Source organism: Polypterus senegalus, chromosome 3 (genome assembly GCF_016835505.1).
Source record: "Polypterus senegalus isolate Bchr_013 chromosome 3, ASM1683550v1, whole genome shotgun sequence".
In the NCBI taxonomy this organism is placed as follows: Eukaryota; Metazoa; Chordata; class Cladistia; order Polypteriformes; family Polypteridae; genus Polypterus; species Polypterus senegalus.
The window spans coordinates 68709009-68726895 of NC_053156.1; the positions used below are offsets into that span (position 1 = coordinate 68709009).

A 17887-nucleotide genomic window follows, 5' to 3' on the forward strand; every position below is an offset into this window, starting at 1 on the left:
CATACACTGTATTAGATAGATCCAAGTCTGAGTACAGTTTGCATATACAGTGATCGCCCACTATATTGTGGTTGAGCTATCGTGCTCCCACTACATCGCAGATTTATTATTATTACTAGGGGGCTCCGCCCCCTGCCCATTTTACTCGTCCACCCCCGGGTTTGGTTTACCAGATAAAAAATTTAAACAGATTGTTATTTTCTTGGAAATTGTTACATATGCATTATTTTCATTTTTACTTTTGTAAAACTTTTGTAAAAACAATATTTGTCCTTTATTTCCTGCTCCAGGTGTGGTTAAATCTCTTTCTCGCGGCACTTACAGTATAACGCTGCTCGTGTTGTGAAGGGTGGTCTATACGCAGCTGGTGTCTTGCTGCTGCTGCTGGCCAGCTGTGTGTTGTACTTGTCGCGCTTTGCATCAATCACTGTAAAGCCTGTACAGCAGCTGTCCTTTTGCCACTTCTCGTCTCTGCCACTAGCGTTCTGAAGGAGGAGGAAGGCAGGGTGGCCGAGGGCTGAACGCACGCTAAGGAGATCATCGGATCATCTGCTAGCTTGCTGCAGCTGGCAAGCTGCGTGTTCTGCTTGTCGTTGTTTTAAGAGCTGGGAGCACCTGAAATTTGTCTGCCAAATGCATTCCAACGACTGCTAGGTTAGATGTCAGTGAACTTGTTTTAAATTGTTTGTAAGTAGGGCATGACATGCAAAAGTCACCATCTCACGGGTTTTGCTTCCTAAGGTTGTAATGTCTAGTCTTGTGTGTCGTCAAAGTGTCTCTCTGAGATGATCTGGTCTCGATCGCTTCGCTCAACCCCCCCGGAGGTGCTTTACGCTCCTGCCACTTCGTGTCTCTCCCGCTCATGTTGAGAAGGGGGGGAGCTGAACATACACTAAGCAGAAGTGGACGGATCAGCTACTGGCTTTGTGCTGCTTCAGCCAAGATACCTGTTCTGCTTGTTGCTCTGCATGTTGATCATTTAAAAGCCTGTACAGCAGCTGTCGTTTTGTCTCACTGCCTTGTCTTGCGTGACGTTAAAATGTCTCTCGGAAGATGTCAAATTGTCTTCTGAGAAGATCAAGCCTCATCTCCCTGGTCTCCCTGCCAAGATTTTTTTTTTTATAATAGAGAGATGTTACTCATATCCTTAGCCCGACATCCACATATCATATGTGTTTACAAAGTGTGTTTTAATAAATTTACATGTGTTTAAAGCGTGTGGCAGGGGTATTTTAAGCCTTAAACTATAAAAAAATGTTTATTTATATGGTCTTTCTATATCACGGATTTTCACCTATTACTGATGGGTCTGTAACGTAACTTTAGCAATAGGCGGGGGATCACTGTATGCATTAGACAGGTCAAATCCCATTATAGCGAATACTAAAGTAACAAAATTTTCAGATTAGTGAATAAGTTTTGTTGGTGTGATGGTGTGGGTCATCTCCTTGCTCACTCTTAATTTTTGTGAGCCTCTTGACCCGGACACCATCAGTACCATAACTGAGATGAGCTTGGCAGATGAGGACAAACACACATGATGCAAGAGGATGATGAAAAGTGCTCAAGTGCTTTTATTAAAAAAAAACAACGGTATTCAAAAAGTGTAGTGCTCTAAATGTTCCATCAATAAATAATCCATAAAAAGAATGGTGAGGTGGAGGTTAAAAATTCAAATAAATAAATCCATTAAAATCAGAGGTTAAAACATAGGCCGTAAACTTCTCTAAAAACACTACCCTCAGTGCCCCTTTAAAATCGACTCCTCCTTGTCTGACCCCTTCTTGGATCTTGCAGACCAAGGAGAAGTCTACCAGCAGACACAGACAACCTTTCGTCCTGGCTCGTGTCCCCGTCGCCACTTCCTCGCCATTCCATGGGGAGATGCCGAGCCCAGCTCTGCTTGTACCGCTGCCAGTCTGTTGGCTCCTCCTGGTGAGAGCACATTCCTGAGCCCGACGGTTGCTCCTGGTAATTGCGATCATTCTGCCCCCTCCTGAGCACTGGCCTTACATGCTCCTCTCTGGGGCTGCAGACCCGTCTGTCTGCTTCCTTTCCTTGCACCAGCTCTCTCTCACACTCCTGCCTCTCTTCTTCTTACTTTAACCTCCACTCTCTTTTCTTTAGTTCATTCCTTCCCTCTCTCATGCTTGTGTTTCCCTTTTTATACATGGGAATGTGCCATAGCTGCTGTAATCAGCAGCTGCTGGCGTCAATTAGGGGTTCAGGTGATCCTGCACCTGTGCACTAAGTGCAGGGCTGTCCGCTCCTGCATCACACACGGGAACTGATCTCACCTCGCTACCACGTCCCTGACACACAAAGACGTGAATGCACTGATTATTTATTTAAAACGACAATTAACCACAGACCTCACTTTGCTACAGTTGGCCTGAACAAACATTCATACAATATCATATTAAATGAATTTCATTTTAAGAAATTTTAATTTTATTATATCAAATGTTTTTTTGACCAAAAATGTCAGCCGAAGATAGTAATGTGATGCAAAAAATGCTTAATGTTACACCTACACTTTTTGCCGAGTCTCAAGAACCCAGCAAAAACCTGTCTCTTTCTTAATAAACCAAAAGAATTTGTCTCTAATATATGGTCTCAGGCATGACATCACACAAGTACAGCTGAATTCTAAGCTAATTCTCCATAAAGCGTCTGTGGGGTAGTTGTGTTTTGTGTAGATACTGTACTGTTCAAGTTTCATAGCGTTTCTCAAAGTTTTCTTTGAGATGAACAAAAAAAGTGATAAACAGCATCAGTTTATGAAAGAAAAATTAACGATCCTGGAAAAAGTTGATTCCAGAATGAGGAAAACTGATTTGGCAAAAGCATTCAGAATTGTACCTTCATCTTCATGTAATATCTCAGTGTCATTCTAGAGTATGTTTTCATACCTGTATATTTAAAATAAAAAAAAGTTACCTGTAATGTCTCATTTTAAATTAAAACATTTTTTGCAGTTTAAGAACGCTTTTTTTTTTAAAAGGGTATCGCCAAGCTTGTGTCACAGAGTTGCATGAAAAACAGAAGGTTAATCCTGTTTTTCAAGGAAAATACAGGAACTTTATTACTGTATAGAGAAGGCAGGTACAGTCTCAAGACTTCATTCAAAATAGGGACGCTCAGGCACACAAGATAGGATCCGGGACATGGCCAAGTGTCCTGCTTTAGCCCCCATCTTCAGATTGAAACGCCAGTGCCTCAGAATTACAGCTGTGGCAGACATGGTCTGGAGAAGAGAAATCAGGAGAGTGTGAGAAAGAGCATGTCAAACCATTTATTATACTCAAACCTTTCTAACCCCTAACCCTAATTTCCATCCTGTAACTGCTGGTCCAGAACTGCTGACATAGATCTGCGATGATGTATGGTGCTCTAGCTCTGCAGTTGGATATTACTGCTTGCGTCACTGCCATTATAGATGGCGATTTGCCAGCAACCCCAGTCATAGTAGTACATGTATTTTCCCCATATTTATTATGATGAAATATTTTCATGGTCCCATATGTTTTGTTACGATGTGTGAACGTGCATGCACTATTCCAATGTTAAATCGAGTGCTTGGCTGCTTCACATGCAAATGTGAGTGGGGATGCCAAGTGCTTCATTCACACATAGGAGTAGGTGGAGGATAGCACCCAATTGGTTTTATATAGGGATCCTGCACGGCAAAATCAGGAGAAAGAGAGAGGAATTGAAGAAGAGATCAGAGGTTACAGAAAGATAGTAAGTGAAAGAAAAAGAAAGAGGCAGGATTGAAGAGGAGCTTGTGCGAGTGGAATGGAAATAGGCACTCAGGTAAATAGCACAGACAGAAATGTATGGCCTCTGCCTTAAAGCCGTGCTGTGGTGGTGGACAAGAGATGGAGCAAAGCTTGGCATATGCACCCCACTGAATTCCAAGGGACTGACAATGGAAATTTGAGCCGTGTTATGGTTGACTGCACTTCTACAGGTGTTGTCTGGTTGCAGAGATCTTGTCTGGAGTAAGCAAAAGACATGTCAGTTTTTAGAAAGTAGGCATTGTGGCCCAGGATAGTTTTTAAAGGACAGATTCTGCCTGGGATTTTAACCTCGTTGTAATGGATTATTTATTGTTTTTGGGACATTTTAAACTCCTCATTTTAGTACTTGGTTTTTAATAATGGATTAATAATTTTTTTTTGTTGGAGCACTACTATTTTGAGTGGTTTAATACCTTTAAGAATAAAAGCAGTGTAATACTTTGCTGACTGTGTGGTTTCATTTGCCCAGCTCTTCCTTGGGTATGTTATAGATGGTTCCAGGTTCAAATGGCACCCAGGAAAGACCAAGGAGGCGCCAACCTGGACTGTAACAGATTTGCAGATAAAAATGTCAGTAAATCTCCAAATCTAGTTGTGCAAAGCTTATTGCATCATACCCAAGAAGAATACTAGGCTGTATTCGCTGCCAATGGTGCTTCAACTAAGTACTGTACAGAGGAAAGGGTCTGAATACTTGTGTCAATGTGATTTTTCTTTTCTTATTTTTTTTTGGAGGGGGGGGGGAGTAAAAATTTCTATAATCCTGTTTTCAGTTTGTCATTCTGGGGTATTGAGTGCTGGTTGATGAGAGAAAAATAAATATAAAACATTTATCATAAGGTTGCAACATAACAATATAACAAAATTTAAAAAAGTAATGGAGTTTGAATTCTTTTTGAATTTACTGTATAGAAAATAACCTTTTGTGGTTTTGAATTTACTGTATAGAAAATAACCTTATGTGGAGAAACGGCTTCACAATATAAAAATCACTCTAAAATGAGAAGTGCCTCATGATTCACTCTGGCCATGTTAAAATGAAGAACGAATCAGAAGTTATACAGCACATAATAGAGTATTAATACCAACACTAGAGCTGTGCAAATAAGTGTTCCCAGAAAGAATGTGTTTAATTAGATGTACTCTAGTATGTGTGTGAGATAGAAAGAGAGAGAATGTCCCTACTGGAATAAGAAAAAAAGACTGTGGGCAGAAAAATGAAATGGCAGAGAGGTTTAAGACAGGGGCTGGAAGGGGATAGAAGTAAGATTTGAATTGACTGAGTCTCATGCAATAAAATATATTACTGTATTTTAATAATAAAAGATATACAGTATTTTAGAATCTTGTATCTAAAATTTGCTAGTTTAGTTATGTCACAGTGTAAATACATTTTTTAAAAAGTGTGCAACTAATGGCAATTTTATGGAAATTAAAGCTCACCCGTTATACTATTGATATCATATTAATTTACTGTAACCTTGTGCCAGATAAGAACAGATGTTGTAGGCAACAGTTCTGGAAATGAACAGATCACCACCTGTATATACTGTACATTCATAATCGATCAATCTTTGTTTTATATGGTGTCTTTCACATTAGGTAACATGTGGCAATGCAGCTGTTTAGCACTGCAGTTCTAACATCCTATTGTCTGGGTCATTGTTTGTGTGGAGTCTGCACATTATCCCTATGTTTTTGTAGTTTTTTCTCTTGGTACTCTATATATTTTAGGGGAATTCATTTTTCCAAACTGTTCCTTAGGGTGTGCTTGCTTGAGTGGGCCTTGTCATGGATTGACACTGCCTAGCTGGTTCCTACCTTGCCTCCAATGCTTCCTGGGAAAGTTCCAAGCCCTAGCAATCCTGAATTGGATTAAATGGATTTATCATGGAGTTATGTTGTGAAACAGAAGACACTGGCCAGAGCTTGCAAATATCCTGGCAAATTAAAATATTAAACATTGTACTGCATATCTTCATATAGGAGTCTTATGACAGTAGAAACTGATTTGCAAGACAGAACTTTAGTTCCATTAGAGTAATTTATTGCTTTATTTATGTATTATTTTCTCTTTATTCCTCTTTATGCGCTTTTTCCACTATGTAATAACTAAGGATAAGCTCTCATAACTAACGTGAAACTGTGTGATGCTACACCCTGGGGGAGCTCAGCCAGGCCTGTCTCTGCTGTTACATAATTGTGTACAGCTGTTATAACTTCACAAGAGTGTTTATATGATGCACTGACAGCAGATGGAAGGATATACGTAGTTTAATGTACATGATGAAAACCAGAGCCAGTTTTAAGGAGTGGCGTTTTTAAATGTTTAAGTACTGAGGAGCACCACTGTTCTTATTTATCCTGCATAAGCTTGCGAGAAACAAACACCTAGAGGATGGATGTGATTAGTCCTGTTAAAATGATGTGTATCTCTTTCTTAATGCTTGAAATATCTCTCCTCTGCCACTGGGAATCTGGCACCTCATCCTTTGCTATTGTGACACAATTATTTATGCATGTCTTCTTGAATGAATTAATGGCATTCTTCAAGTCAGTCATGTTTATCTTTGTACATCCTTTAATAGCACACCATTAGCTGGTAAATTTACAAAGTAGTGTGCAGTTAATTTCAAAACATTAGCATAGCAAAGTGTACAAATTAGACAGATTTTCCTTGTGATATTCTAGGGGTTGTTTTACCTTTCTATAAGTAACTGTCTGTTTTTTTTTTTTCTTTTTTAGGTTTGCCTTGGCAGTTTGCCTTTAATGTAAAATTTTACCCTCCAGATCCATCTCAGCTGACTGAAGACATAACAAGGTAATACGTAAATTTGTTCAGAATGGCCTGGCTTGATAAAGGCCAGTTATAATCGTGATGATGGGCATGTGTATTTAGTACCAATATCTTAGGCAGGCTTTTCACAAAAGGATGCATGGCAAACTAGCAGAGATGAAATTAAAATGAAATTTAAAAAGAATGTGTAAGGAGAAATTTTGGATGTATAATTTAAAGTAAAAGATATGAGTATTTAAAAGAAAGAGAGAGGAAAAATTGCTTTTTAAATTCTCTGTATGTGTTACATGTACTACAAAATGTATTTTTACTTTTTATGACATTTTATTTTTCATAGTGAGATGTAAAGGTCACTTACCCCTCCAAAACGTAACCATGAAAGACTGATTCTGTCTTCCTCCACGACTGTTAGGTTTTATGTTCTTGTATAAATCCTTCAAACGCAAATAATAAACAGAAATTGAATCTCTTTGGAGATGGTACTGCAGTATAATTGTTACAGCCTCTAAAATATTTGAACGCCAAGCTTCTGTCACTCAGGATACTTGAAAGATGAAGTATAATACCATTGAATCAAGTCGCAGTACTAATGTACTCTGTTTGCTCCATGTTCATTTTACTTACTACAAATATCTTGACATGATTAGATACCCATTTAAAAGGTAATTTTGTAATTATGACAGTTTGACATTTGGACTTCTAATAATCCTTTTTTTATAATGAAATGCAATAACCACTCTAAATTCACAAAAGATACAATGTAAAGGTACAGTTAAATAGAGAAAAAAGTCTCTAAAATTCTATGAACTTTTGTTGCAAAGAAATGACCATAAAATCAAGATTATTAATATCAACCGTTTCTAAATACAGAATTAACTATTGTACTCATCTTACAATTTCATCTTTATTAGTATCATCAAATGGCTGATGCCACAGCTGGAAAGGTGGTATTTGGTATGGACATCTCACTGTCCAAGTGCTGAAATTTTTATCCATTTTCTTGAAACTGAAAACTTGGCTTTGGCATTCATTATAAATAAAGTTCTTCTACTATTAAACAATGAATTATTTTTACTGCATGGCACACAAATGTGCCCAGAGATGGTACAGCTTTCCAATTTTTTTAAAGTCATATTAATTTTTGTTCTTATTTTCCAGATACTTCCTGTGCCTGCAGCTCCGTCAGGATATTGCAGTGGGCCGTTTGCCCTGTTCTTTTGTTACTCACGCTCTTCTAGGCTCATATACTCTGCAAGCTGAGTTGGGGGATTATGATTCTGAAGAGCACAGGCATGACTACATCAGTGAATTCCAGTTTGCACCAACACAGACCAAGGAGTTGGAGGACAAAGTAGTGGAACTGCACAAAACACACAGGTTGTCCTTTTTATAAATTATTAAGATTACATAAGTAAAATTCTACTATTTCAGTCTGTGCCTATGTACTGTATCTATAATGCAGAAAGGTCAGGCAATAAACACTTGGAATTGGGTGTCTTTAAAAAGAAATTGGTGTCTTAGCCGTTTTGCCGAGATAAGGCAATTAAAAATGTAACACCCTGGTTGAGCAAGATAGGAAGTCATTCAATAGACAGAATAACATTAAAAATGAATTTAAAAAAAATATTGAAAAAGCAAATGAAAAGAAAAACTATATATGTATTGTTTATTCTATTTCAGGCTTCACACTAATCATTGCCTTGCATAAGTACATACGAGGTGTGGCAGAAAAGTAATGAGACTGGCAACACTGCAAGCGATCTGGCAATGCTGCGCTGTTGTCCTTGATAGAGCACGTGTATCAGTACCCTCCCATAGCTCAGTGCGAGTTTCAACTCCTTCCGTGTTTTTGGTTGTGCGTCACGCAAAATGGAACAGCGGAATTTGTTTTTTTTTTTTATTAATTTTATTACAATCAATACATAGCAATCAAGTTTTTACAAAAAAAAGAATTATGTTAAGAACAGATCGATCCCCACCCCTGAGAGAGAGAGCAAGCCAAACGGTGTAAAATTTAAGGCTTGTAAAAATACCTAAAGTAATAAATTTTCTTTGCTTTATAAACTTATTTTAAAATATTACTGATTAGATCCTGCCATGTTTTGAAAAAGTCTGTATGATCCTCTAACTGAGTATTTGATTTTTCCAATTTCAAATAGTATAACACATCAGTTTCCCACTGACTTAAAAGAGGAGAGTTTGGGTTCTTCCAGTTTATCAGAATAAGTCTGCGTGCCAACAGTGTAGTAAATGCAATCACAATTTGTTTGTCCTTCTCCACTTTAAGCCCCTCTGGAAGAACCCCAAACACAGCTGTTAATGGGTTAGGAGGGATTGTGAGTCCAAGGCTGTTTGAGAGGTAATTAAAATTTTTGTCCAGAATAATGTTAATTTGGTGCAGGCCCAGAACATGTGACCCAGTGAGGCTGGGGCTTGGTTGCAACGTTCGCAGGTTGGATCATGCCCTGGAAACATTTTGGAGAGTTTTAGTCAGACAGATGTGCTCGATATATAATTTTGAGTTGTATAATTGTATGCTTTGCGCATATGGAGCTCGAGTGAATTCTCTGCATTGCTACTTTCCACTCCTTTTCTGATATATTAATTGAGAGGTCTTTTCCCAGTGTCCTCTTGGATCTTTGAAAGGAAGGGATTGTAAAATGATTTTATATATTGTAGAGATGGAGTCTAATTCCTTAAAATTGAGCAATATTTTTTCCGGCGTGGATGAGGGTGCAAGATGAGGAAAATCTGGAAGGTTCTGTTTAACAAAGTTCCTGATTTGAAGATAGTGAAAGAAATGTGTAGCTGGAATGTTAAATTTGGAATGTAATTGTTCATAGGATGCAAAGACGTTGTCTATATAAAGATCTCTAAGCAAGTTAATTCCAAATTTTTCCAGATATTAAAACTGCATATGTTTGTGAAGGTTGAAAGAGGTGGTTCTCTTGCAGGGGTGCCACAGATAGAAGCTTCTCCATCTTAAAATGCTTTCTACATTGGTTCCAGATTCTAAGTGAGTGGAGCACAATTGGGTTATTAGTGTATTGCCGATAACGTGTGTTTATTGGAGCACAGAGCAAGGAATACAAAGAAGTACTGCAGGATTTTACTTCTATTGCGGTCCAAGCCTGTGTATGTTCTTCTATTTGTGTCCAGGTTCTTATCGCCTGTATATTTGCTGCCCAGTAATAAAACTGGAAGTTAGGTAGAGCCATGCCACCTTCTGCCTTTTGTCTTTGTAGGGTCGCTCTTTTGATGCGTGGATGTTTTGAATTCCAAATAAATGAGGTTATTGTTGAATCTAATTGCTTAAAGAATGATTTATTAATGTATATTGGGATGTTTTGAAATAAAAAAAGGAGCTTAGGAAGAATATTCATCTTAACAGTGTTAATTCTTCCAGCTAGTGTGAGATGAAGGGTTGACCATCTATGCAAGTCTTGTTTAATTTTTTCCATGCAGATGACAAAATTTTGTTGATATAAAGCTTTATGTTTACTTGTGATGTTTACCCCTAGGTATTTAAACTGTTCTGCAATGATAAAAGGTAGGGTGTCTAATCTAATATTATATGCTTGAGAATTCACTGGAAAGAGTACACTTTTATTCAGATTAATTCTGAGACCAGAGAGCTTTTGAAATTCTGTGAGTGCTGCTAAGACTGCAGGCACAGAATTTTCTGAGTCCGAAATATACAGTACCATATCATCTGCATATAATGAGATTTTCTGTTCCAGTCCTTCTCTGCTAATCCCCTTTATCTGATCAGTATTTCGACAATGTATTGCCAGTGGTTCAATGGCAATCGCAAACAGCAGCGGTGACAAAGGGCATCCTTGTCTTGTGCCACGTTCTAGTTTAAAGTAGTCTGAGCAAATGTTATTGATGCAAACTGAAGCTTCTGGGTTAGTATACAGTAATTTAATCCATGCACAAATGTTTGGGCCAAACCCAAACTTCTCCAATATAGTAAAAAGGTATTTCCATTCAATCATGTCGAATGCTTTTTCTGCATCCAATGATAATAATATTTCTGGGGTGTTTGATTTAGTTGGTGAGTATATTACATTAAACAGGCATCGAAGATTTGAAGATAAGTGTCGGCCCCTAATAAATCCAGTTTGGTCTTGTGATATTACCGAGGGCAGCACTTTCTCCATCCTTCTCTAACAGCGGAATTTGGAGCAATGTTGTGCCATTAAATGGCAAGTGTGACGTTTGAAAAGTTAAAACAGGCCTATGGGGAACATTCTTTATCACGAGCTCAAGTTTTTCGCTGGCACAAATCATTTTTGGAAGGCAGAAAACACGTTGAAGATGAACACCATTCAGGGAGGACTTCAACTTCGAAAGCCAATGAAAACATCAAACGTGTGAACACTCTTGTGAGATCAGACCGCCGTTTAACATTAAGAATGTTGAGTGAACAACTAAATTTGAACAGATTTACCGTTCATCAAATTTTGACTGAAAATTTGCACATGCGAAAGGTCTGTGCCAAAATGGTGCCGAAAAACTGCCCTCTCCATAACAGAATTTTTGACCTCAAAAGGCATTCCTGTGGTTCCCCAGCCCCCTTATTCACCTGACCTCAGTCTGTGTGACTTTTTCCTTTTTCCTAAACTGAAAAATGTCCTCAAAGGACGTCATTTCGGGACTTTAGAAAACATCCAAAAGAGTGTAACGGACATGCTGAAGACCATACCGGTTGAAGACTTCCAGCGCTGCTACCAACAGTGGGAACAACGTCTCCATCGGTGTGTAGCTGCTCAAGGGAACTACTTTGAAGGGGATAACATTGATGTTTGAAAAAAAGAAAAACTTTGGTAAATAAAAATCAGTCAGCATGATTTATTATATACCAGTAACAATATTCTCAGCATTTCACAACTCACTTAAACATTGTGACACTGCATGATAACATGCAGTGAATACACTTGACTTGAGCATTCATAGTTTTCATTTGCTTTCTCTGTACATCTACTATTTGTTTGCTCACAGGTTGATGCACTTGCTGCTTCCTGAGCAGCTATTCTTTCCTCCACCCTAGCGGCCCGCTTCTTTTCTTCTTTCATCTGCATCTTTTAGCGTTAAAACTGATTAAATCAGTGTTTGTGTTGCAATTAATTAGTTCATTTTCCTTAATTTTTCACTTAAGCTGGCACTTAAGTCTTCAATCTGCCTGAAGAATGATTTAAGATATGAAGAGGTAGGGGAAGTGACGGCAAAGGTGGCAGGGATGAGAACGGCGCCTGTACGCATGTGCCGCATGGCCGCCCTGCTGGCCACTGCCGAGAGTTGATTCTACAATAAAATAAAATAAAAATAAAAGAGGAATAACCTTGGAGGTCAATCATCACCCCGAAAGTGGATAGTAGAAATCACATAGTATATGTTTGCCAAATTTCAGGTCAATAGTTCAAACGGTTTGCGAGCTACAGGTGATTTAAAATCCTGGACAGACAAACAGACAGCCATGGTAGCGTATTATATAAGAAGATCATTGGTCATTCCCCATTTTATGGTCTCCCAAAAACAACCATGCAAGTGGCACAGTGGTAGCGCTGCTGTCTTACAGTAAGGAGATCATAGGTTTATAATAACTACAACAAACATTGCACCAGAAGACAAAATTATTAAAAAGCATTGCATACAACAGTGAATAGTACAATTAGGAAGTAAAAACAGTAAACACAATATACCTGTGTTTAGATTTCTGTTCTTATCCTTGCTATGCTAAATTAATTTCTTAATTAATTATTGCATTGTCGCCTGTTGGGTTTACGTCCACGTTAGTATTAAAAGGTTTCTGACTCAAACAGATGGCCAGAATCCTGACGACTATGCCGCTGTAAATGAGTGGACTCTAGGTAGCACCATTGCCCCTTTTAAAGCCAGCACATTGCTTTGGGGAAGACAAAGATGAAGCAGATCGACAACGTTGCAGAGAAACAAGCGCTCAAGGACGATGGCGTTAGAAAACTGGTATTATATTTTTGCTGAATCTGTCAAAAGCGAAAAAGAACACTCTTTAGTTTGTCCAGTATGTTATTCTTTGATCACTGGATCCAGCATGCAGTGAAGGAAACACACAAAAGACTTTACAGTTCATCATTTAGTGTATTCAGTTACTTCATTTGTGAAACATAAAGAGACCCTCAATGCCTTAATTTACATAAAAAAGATGAGCAGTGGCTTTACATCTTTTGGCCTCAAGGACCAAAAAGCTAAGTTACCCTGGGGAAAAATAAAGTAATCATAAGAGGTTTTGTCAGTGTTTCACATGTGCATTACAGGAATGTGAACTGTCCTGCTTCCACTTTTCTCTTTGATCAAGTCACTTTCTATGCACAGAAAATCATCATTACGAAGGGCTGTGTTTTTAGCACATCTCTTCACAAGGTATAAGCAATTCATACTTTGTAGATACACAACACACAAAAAATGATAATAAGTAAAAATTGAAATACGCCTAAATGCATAATTAAAACTTTTAACCTATGCTCATATATGTTTGAAGTAAGGCTGACAAGCAATTCACATTTTTTTGCGTTTCATTTCAATTGCAAAATGTCACTCAATTAATTTTGATTAGTCACATTTTTACCCAAGGTAGTCATTAGTGTTCAGTTGACCCCTTTCAGTGTGATTGCTGTTCAGTTTCTTTGCTGCTCAAACTGCCTTTTATGTAAACCCTTGATACATGACACAGTTGTTCTAGGTAAGAGTAATGTTTTGGAATTGTCAAACCTCGCTGAATGATGTGTCTCAGCCCTTTATCTTCAATCATTTTAAAGGTCTACAGTCTGATGCAGTCCTTCTTGCAATAAGTAGCTGTAGTTAATGCTTTACATTTTGTTTCATTCATGAATGTAAATTGAGTTTTATTTTTATGGATTGTAGTCTGCCACAGATTTTGCAGCCTTATAAGTTTTTAACAGCGGCATCATGCATGTTTTATTTTTAAGTGATAAACCAAGGACATTGTATTTTTGTGATATTTACATTTACAAGCACTAAATTTACAACTAATGACAGTTTAATCTTTTCAACCTTCTTGGGAGAGTTTTCAATTAAAAGCAAGCATCATATATTTCATCTTTCTAAGTCATTTTTAATGGAATAGATAGGGGTTTCCAAACTTTAAGTCAAAACTCTCCAAAATTGTGTACCATCTGTTCAGGGCCCCCGCTAATATAAAGCCAATACTGCGAAGTAGAGCATGGTACTGCATGATTTTGTTTTATAGTAAGTCTTTTAATCAAATCAAATGCTTAACTACAACAGACTGTTGATAAAAATGTGATTAAACTTTACATCATATCTCAAGGTCAGGTGTTTTCAGCGATTTTTCTTGACATACTGCCTTAAGTAATTGTGAATGTGGAGTGTCTTTAAGTTTTATAGAGTCATTAATGTTAATGGCGGATTCCAGTTTGATCATTTTAAGCACAGTTCTTCCACTAATTTCAGCCTTTTCCTTATTAAAGGAATGATGGAAGGTTACTAAATATTTTCAACTCTGAAAGAAAAACTTTCCACTGATGAATTATATTAATAGTAATACAATGTAATGTTAGAAAAATATATTTTAATATTAATTATTGCTCAAAATTCATATTGATTGTAGAGTGGAACCTCGGTTTGTGAGTAACTTGGTTTACGAGTGTTTTGCAAGACTAGCAAAAATTTTTAATAAATTTTGACTTGATAAACGAGTAGTATGTATACGCTTTGTCTGCTGAGCGTCATGTAATCACAACTGAGCTGATGGTTCTTCTCTCTCTCTCTCTCTCGCTGCGGGATTGTGGGCAATCGTCTACTGTTCTCCGTCTGAGTCGGCGTGCCTCATTCATATAGTCAACATTCGTATGAGTGTATACTGTTTACTACAGCATTGTGACTGTGCGTGTGTGTGAATGTGTGTGTGTGTGTGCTGTGACGTGCGAGTCCCCGTCTTGCACCACCAGCTTTATTCAGCTTGAAACAGCAAGAGCGTGGTTATTTATTGTACCAGGATCTGCCACTCTCCTATACACAGACACAGCAGTCAGGCAGGGTCGTGGCCATGCAGTACTGTGCCCTGTGCATTTATAATATTCCTTGTTCCTTGTATCACCCATCGATGGCAGGCACTTATAACATGTCCGCGATCTTTTCGGATTCGCTTTTACAGCGAACTGCTACAGCGCTGGGAGACTGCGATTGCTTTGGGACGCTCTTCCACGTGTCATCCTGTTGGGTGGAATCCCACAAGAGTTTAGAAACTCAGTGACACCAGTCATGATTCTTTTCAAAGGTAAAGTGCAGGTTAATTTGTTTAATGTATTTTTAATTTATATTTTGTATTAATCATTTTTATATGAACAGTTTTGGGTTGTGGAACGAATCATCTGAGTTTCCATTATTTCTTATGTGGAAATTTACTTTGATATGCGAGTGCTTTGGACTGCAAGCACGTTTCCAGAACGAATTATGCTCGCAAACCGAGGTTCCACTGTATATTCTTCTTCCTTAGCCTGCCAATTTCTTAAACAGTTCTAATAGTGATGGTACAAAAAACAAGTTCATCAATACAAAAAATCTTGTCACATTAAAGGACTGGAACTGAGAGAGAGAGGCACACGGACACACACACACAGTGCAGTCAGCTTGAGCAAGTGGAGGGGTGAGAAAGAGAACACTCACCTGAAGACACACTCTTTCACAAAAATCCATCAGTCTTAGTCTTTGTCCTGGCATGGATTGGCACAAAGAGGTGTGGAAGCGAAGGACCTGTTTCCCATGAGCCAATGTGAGCATTGGAACACTTCCGTTTGGCAGGGGCAATGGGCATGAAGGTGGAGAAAAGGGGTTGGAAAGACAAAATAGGAGTCTAGCAGTAGAAGCTTTGTGATAGCGCACAGTGGAATCAAAACACAGCTGAACATGGAGCTGGTACACAGCTGAACACAGCTGGTTAGGCCGCTGCGTAACCCTTTTAAGTGTCACTTTTACTTGTTTTTTTTTTTTGTTTTCTTGCATACAACCTGACAGGTGTTTATGTACCACTCAGGTTGAGGGCTGCTGCTTATGTGTATGCTTGCATTGATATATGACTGCAATTTAAAGACAACATTAAAATTGAAATTGATTTTTAATGCCAGTCTCACTGGTTTGAAAACTATTGGTTTAGATAGGAAGAGGTGTTGAACAATGAGATAAAGGCAAAATGATGAGTTATACTTTTGAAAATTAATCACATACATTAATACTTTTGCTTTGACAGACCTAATTTGAATATTTCCTAATTTTAATATGAATAACCTAACTTAATTGTTGTAGAATTTGGCAGTCCTAGCATCTGCTGAACCTATCGTCTTCATGGTCAAGTTTTTTACTTATTGAAATTTTCACAGCTACTAACATATGTCAAAAGAGTTATATTTCCAGTATATTTGCAGCTTAATTGCATTTTTAAGTAACTTGATAATATTAATACAATTCAAATTTTGACATTGTTCTGTACAATTTCAGTTAATAAAATTCTCAAATAACAGTATTTGAACTCTGATTGGGTGAAAATAGGTAAAATCAGCAATGGAATTGTGTCTCTTAATGTTTTTAGTATATATATAGTACATAAAACACATGTTAGTACTTAGTTTGACCTTTTCTTTTGGTTGGTGCTTAGGTCTTTCAAACAATAATCAACATTAGAATATTTCACAAATAATTGTACATGTGTGTTTAAAATTCTTGTAGCTACATGCATGTTTGCCATAAGGTTTATTAAACAATCATATACATGCATAACATGTGAAGCACTGTTCAGTCCTCAAACATTGATAAATGCTTAATGTTTATTAATCATAAGGGAAAATCCTATAATGCATTGCATCTTCTGTTCTTTTTCGTCTCGAAGCTTCATTGCAGCTCAGGATAGGAACAAGCAAAGCATCCCCAGGAGTCTGCATATGATGTGTAATTACAACTCTGACTTCTCGCTTCGTCACTTTCTCTTTATTTACTGATACATCAATTGGTGAATTCTACACTAAGTACAAACCAGCCCTCAGTGTCTCTGGTCGTCTGGAGTTTGAAACACACCCTTAGTCTGTATTGTGTCTTAGTACTTGATTTTATTATAATGCTAGCTAATTACATGTTTATATTGTATAGAGAGATAGCACTTTATTTGTCCCCAGAGAATAATTTGTCTCTTTTTTGTACTACAGTATTGGAAAACAAAGGAAATACAAATTATACAGGAATCTCTGCAACACAGTTAATGTTTGTGATATGCCAGTTGATGGACTGCAATGGCAGACAGGCAACTTTTTTTATAGGTATAGGTGGTACATCACAAATATTACCACTTCTGCAAAGCATAGATTGTCATACCTGTACAATGTGCTTAGCAATGTATGTTGAAGCACCAACATGGGGTGAAGCTTGTCTGGATTTAGTATTTTGTAATAATCAAGATAGAGGGTGTAGAGGTGATTGAACCACTAGGGTCAAGTGATCGTAATATTATACAATTCTCAGTATTTTGTAAGAGTGCAGATGTAAAGACTAAAATTGTTAAGTTGAACTTTGGTAGGGCTAATTTTAAATTTTAGACAAAGTCTAAGGAGGATATACTGGGATAAGCTTTTAAGTGTAGAGACAGTCAAGGAGCAGTGGAATAGGTTTAAAAATATTTTACATTTAATGCAGGACAGATACATACCTAAATTTGGAATTAATAGGAAATAAAAAAAAAGATTAATAAATATTTTAAAAAAAGAACATACGAGAACATGAGGGCAACCATTAAGAAGGATATTAGGGAGGCTAAAAACAGTTGTAGAGGAACATAGCAGATAATGTGAAAGAAGACATTAAGAGATTCTTTCAGTATTTTAGTAGTAAAAGAACAGTCAGGGAGTTTGTAAAGTGCATCAGAAATAGTAAAAAGGGAATTAAAAGATACAGACAGTGAAACAGCAGATGCCCTAAACTTGAATCTGAGTTCTTCACAAGTGAGGAAGTGGATAACCTCCCAGAGGTAAACGGGGCTACTAAGGAGATACTAGGAGAAGTACTGCTCAAATTAAATAGGTTGAAATCAAGCAAATCACCAGGAGGAGATAATATTTACCCTCGAGTTCTTAAGGAGGTTAGAGAGTGCATATATAGATATTTTTTGGAAGTCACTGTGCACTGGAAAGATTCCAAAGGACTGTCATGTCATGTCAGTCATTATCCAACCTTCTATACCCTAAAACAGGGTCAGGGGGGTCTGCTGAAGCCAATCCCA

The 17887-nt window shown here is 37.6% G+C and overlaps 1 protein-coding gene across 17 annotated transcripts in view; it reads left to right on the forward strand.

Moving 5' to 3' along the window:
- The window catches only part of epb41l2 (erythrocyte membrane protein band 4.1 like 2), a 336181-nt gene that overhangs the window by 235867 nt on the left and 82427 nt on the right, over positions 1 to 17887 (forward strand). For all 17 annotated transcript variants that reach the window (XM_039747445.1, XM_039747453.1, XM_039747452.1 and 14 more), the window contains 2 exons: positions 6549 to 6624; positions 7759 to 7977. In XM_039747445.1, the coding sequence (XP_039603379.1) occupies positions 6549 to 6624; positions 7759 to 7977 (295 nt within the window). The remainder of the gene's footprint in view (positions 1 to 6548; positions 6625 to 7758; positions 7978 to 17887) is intronic.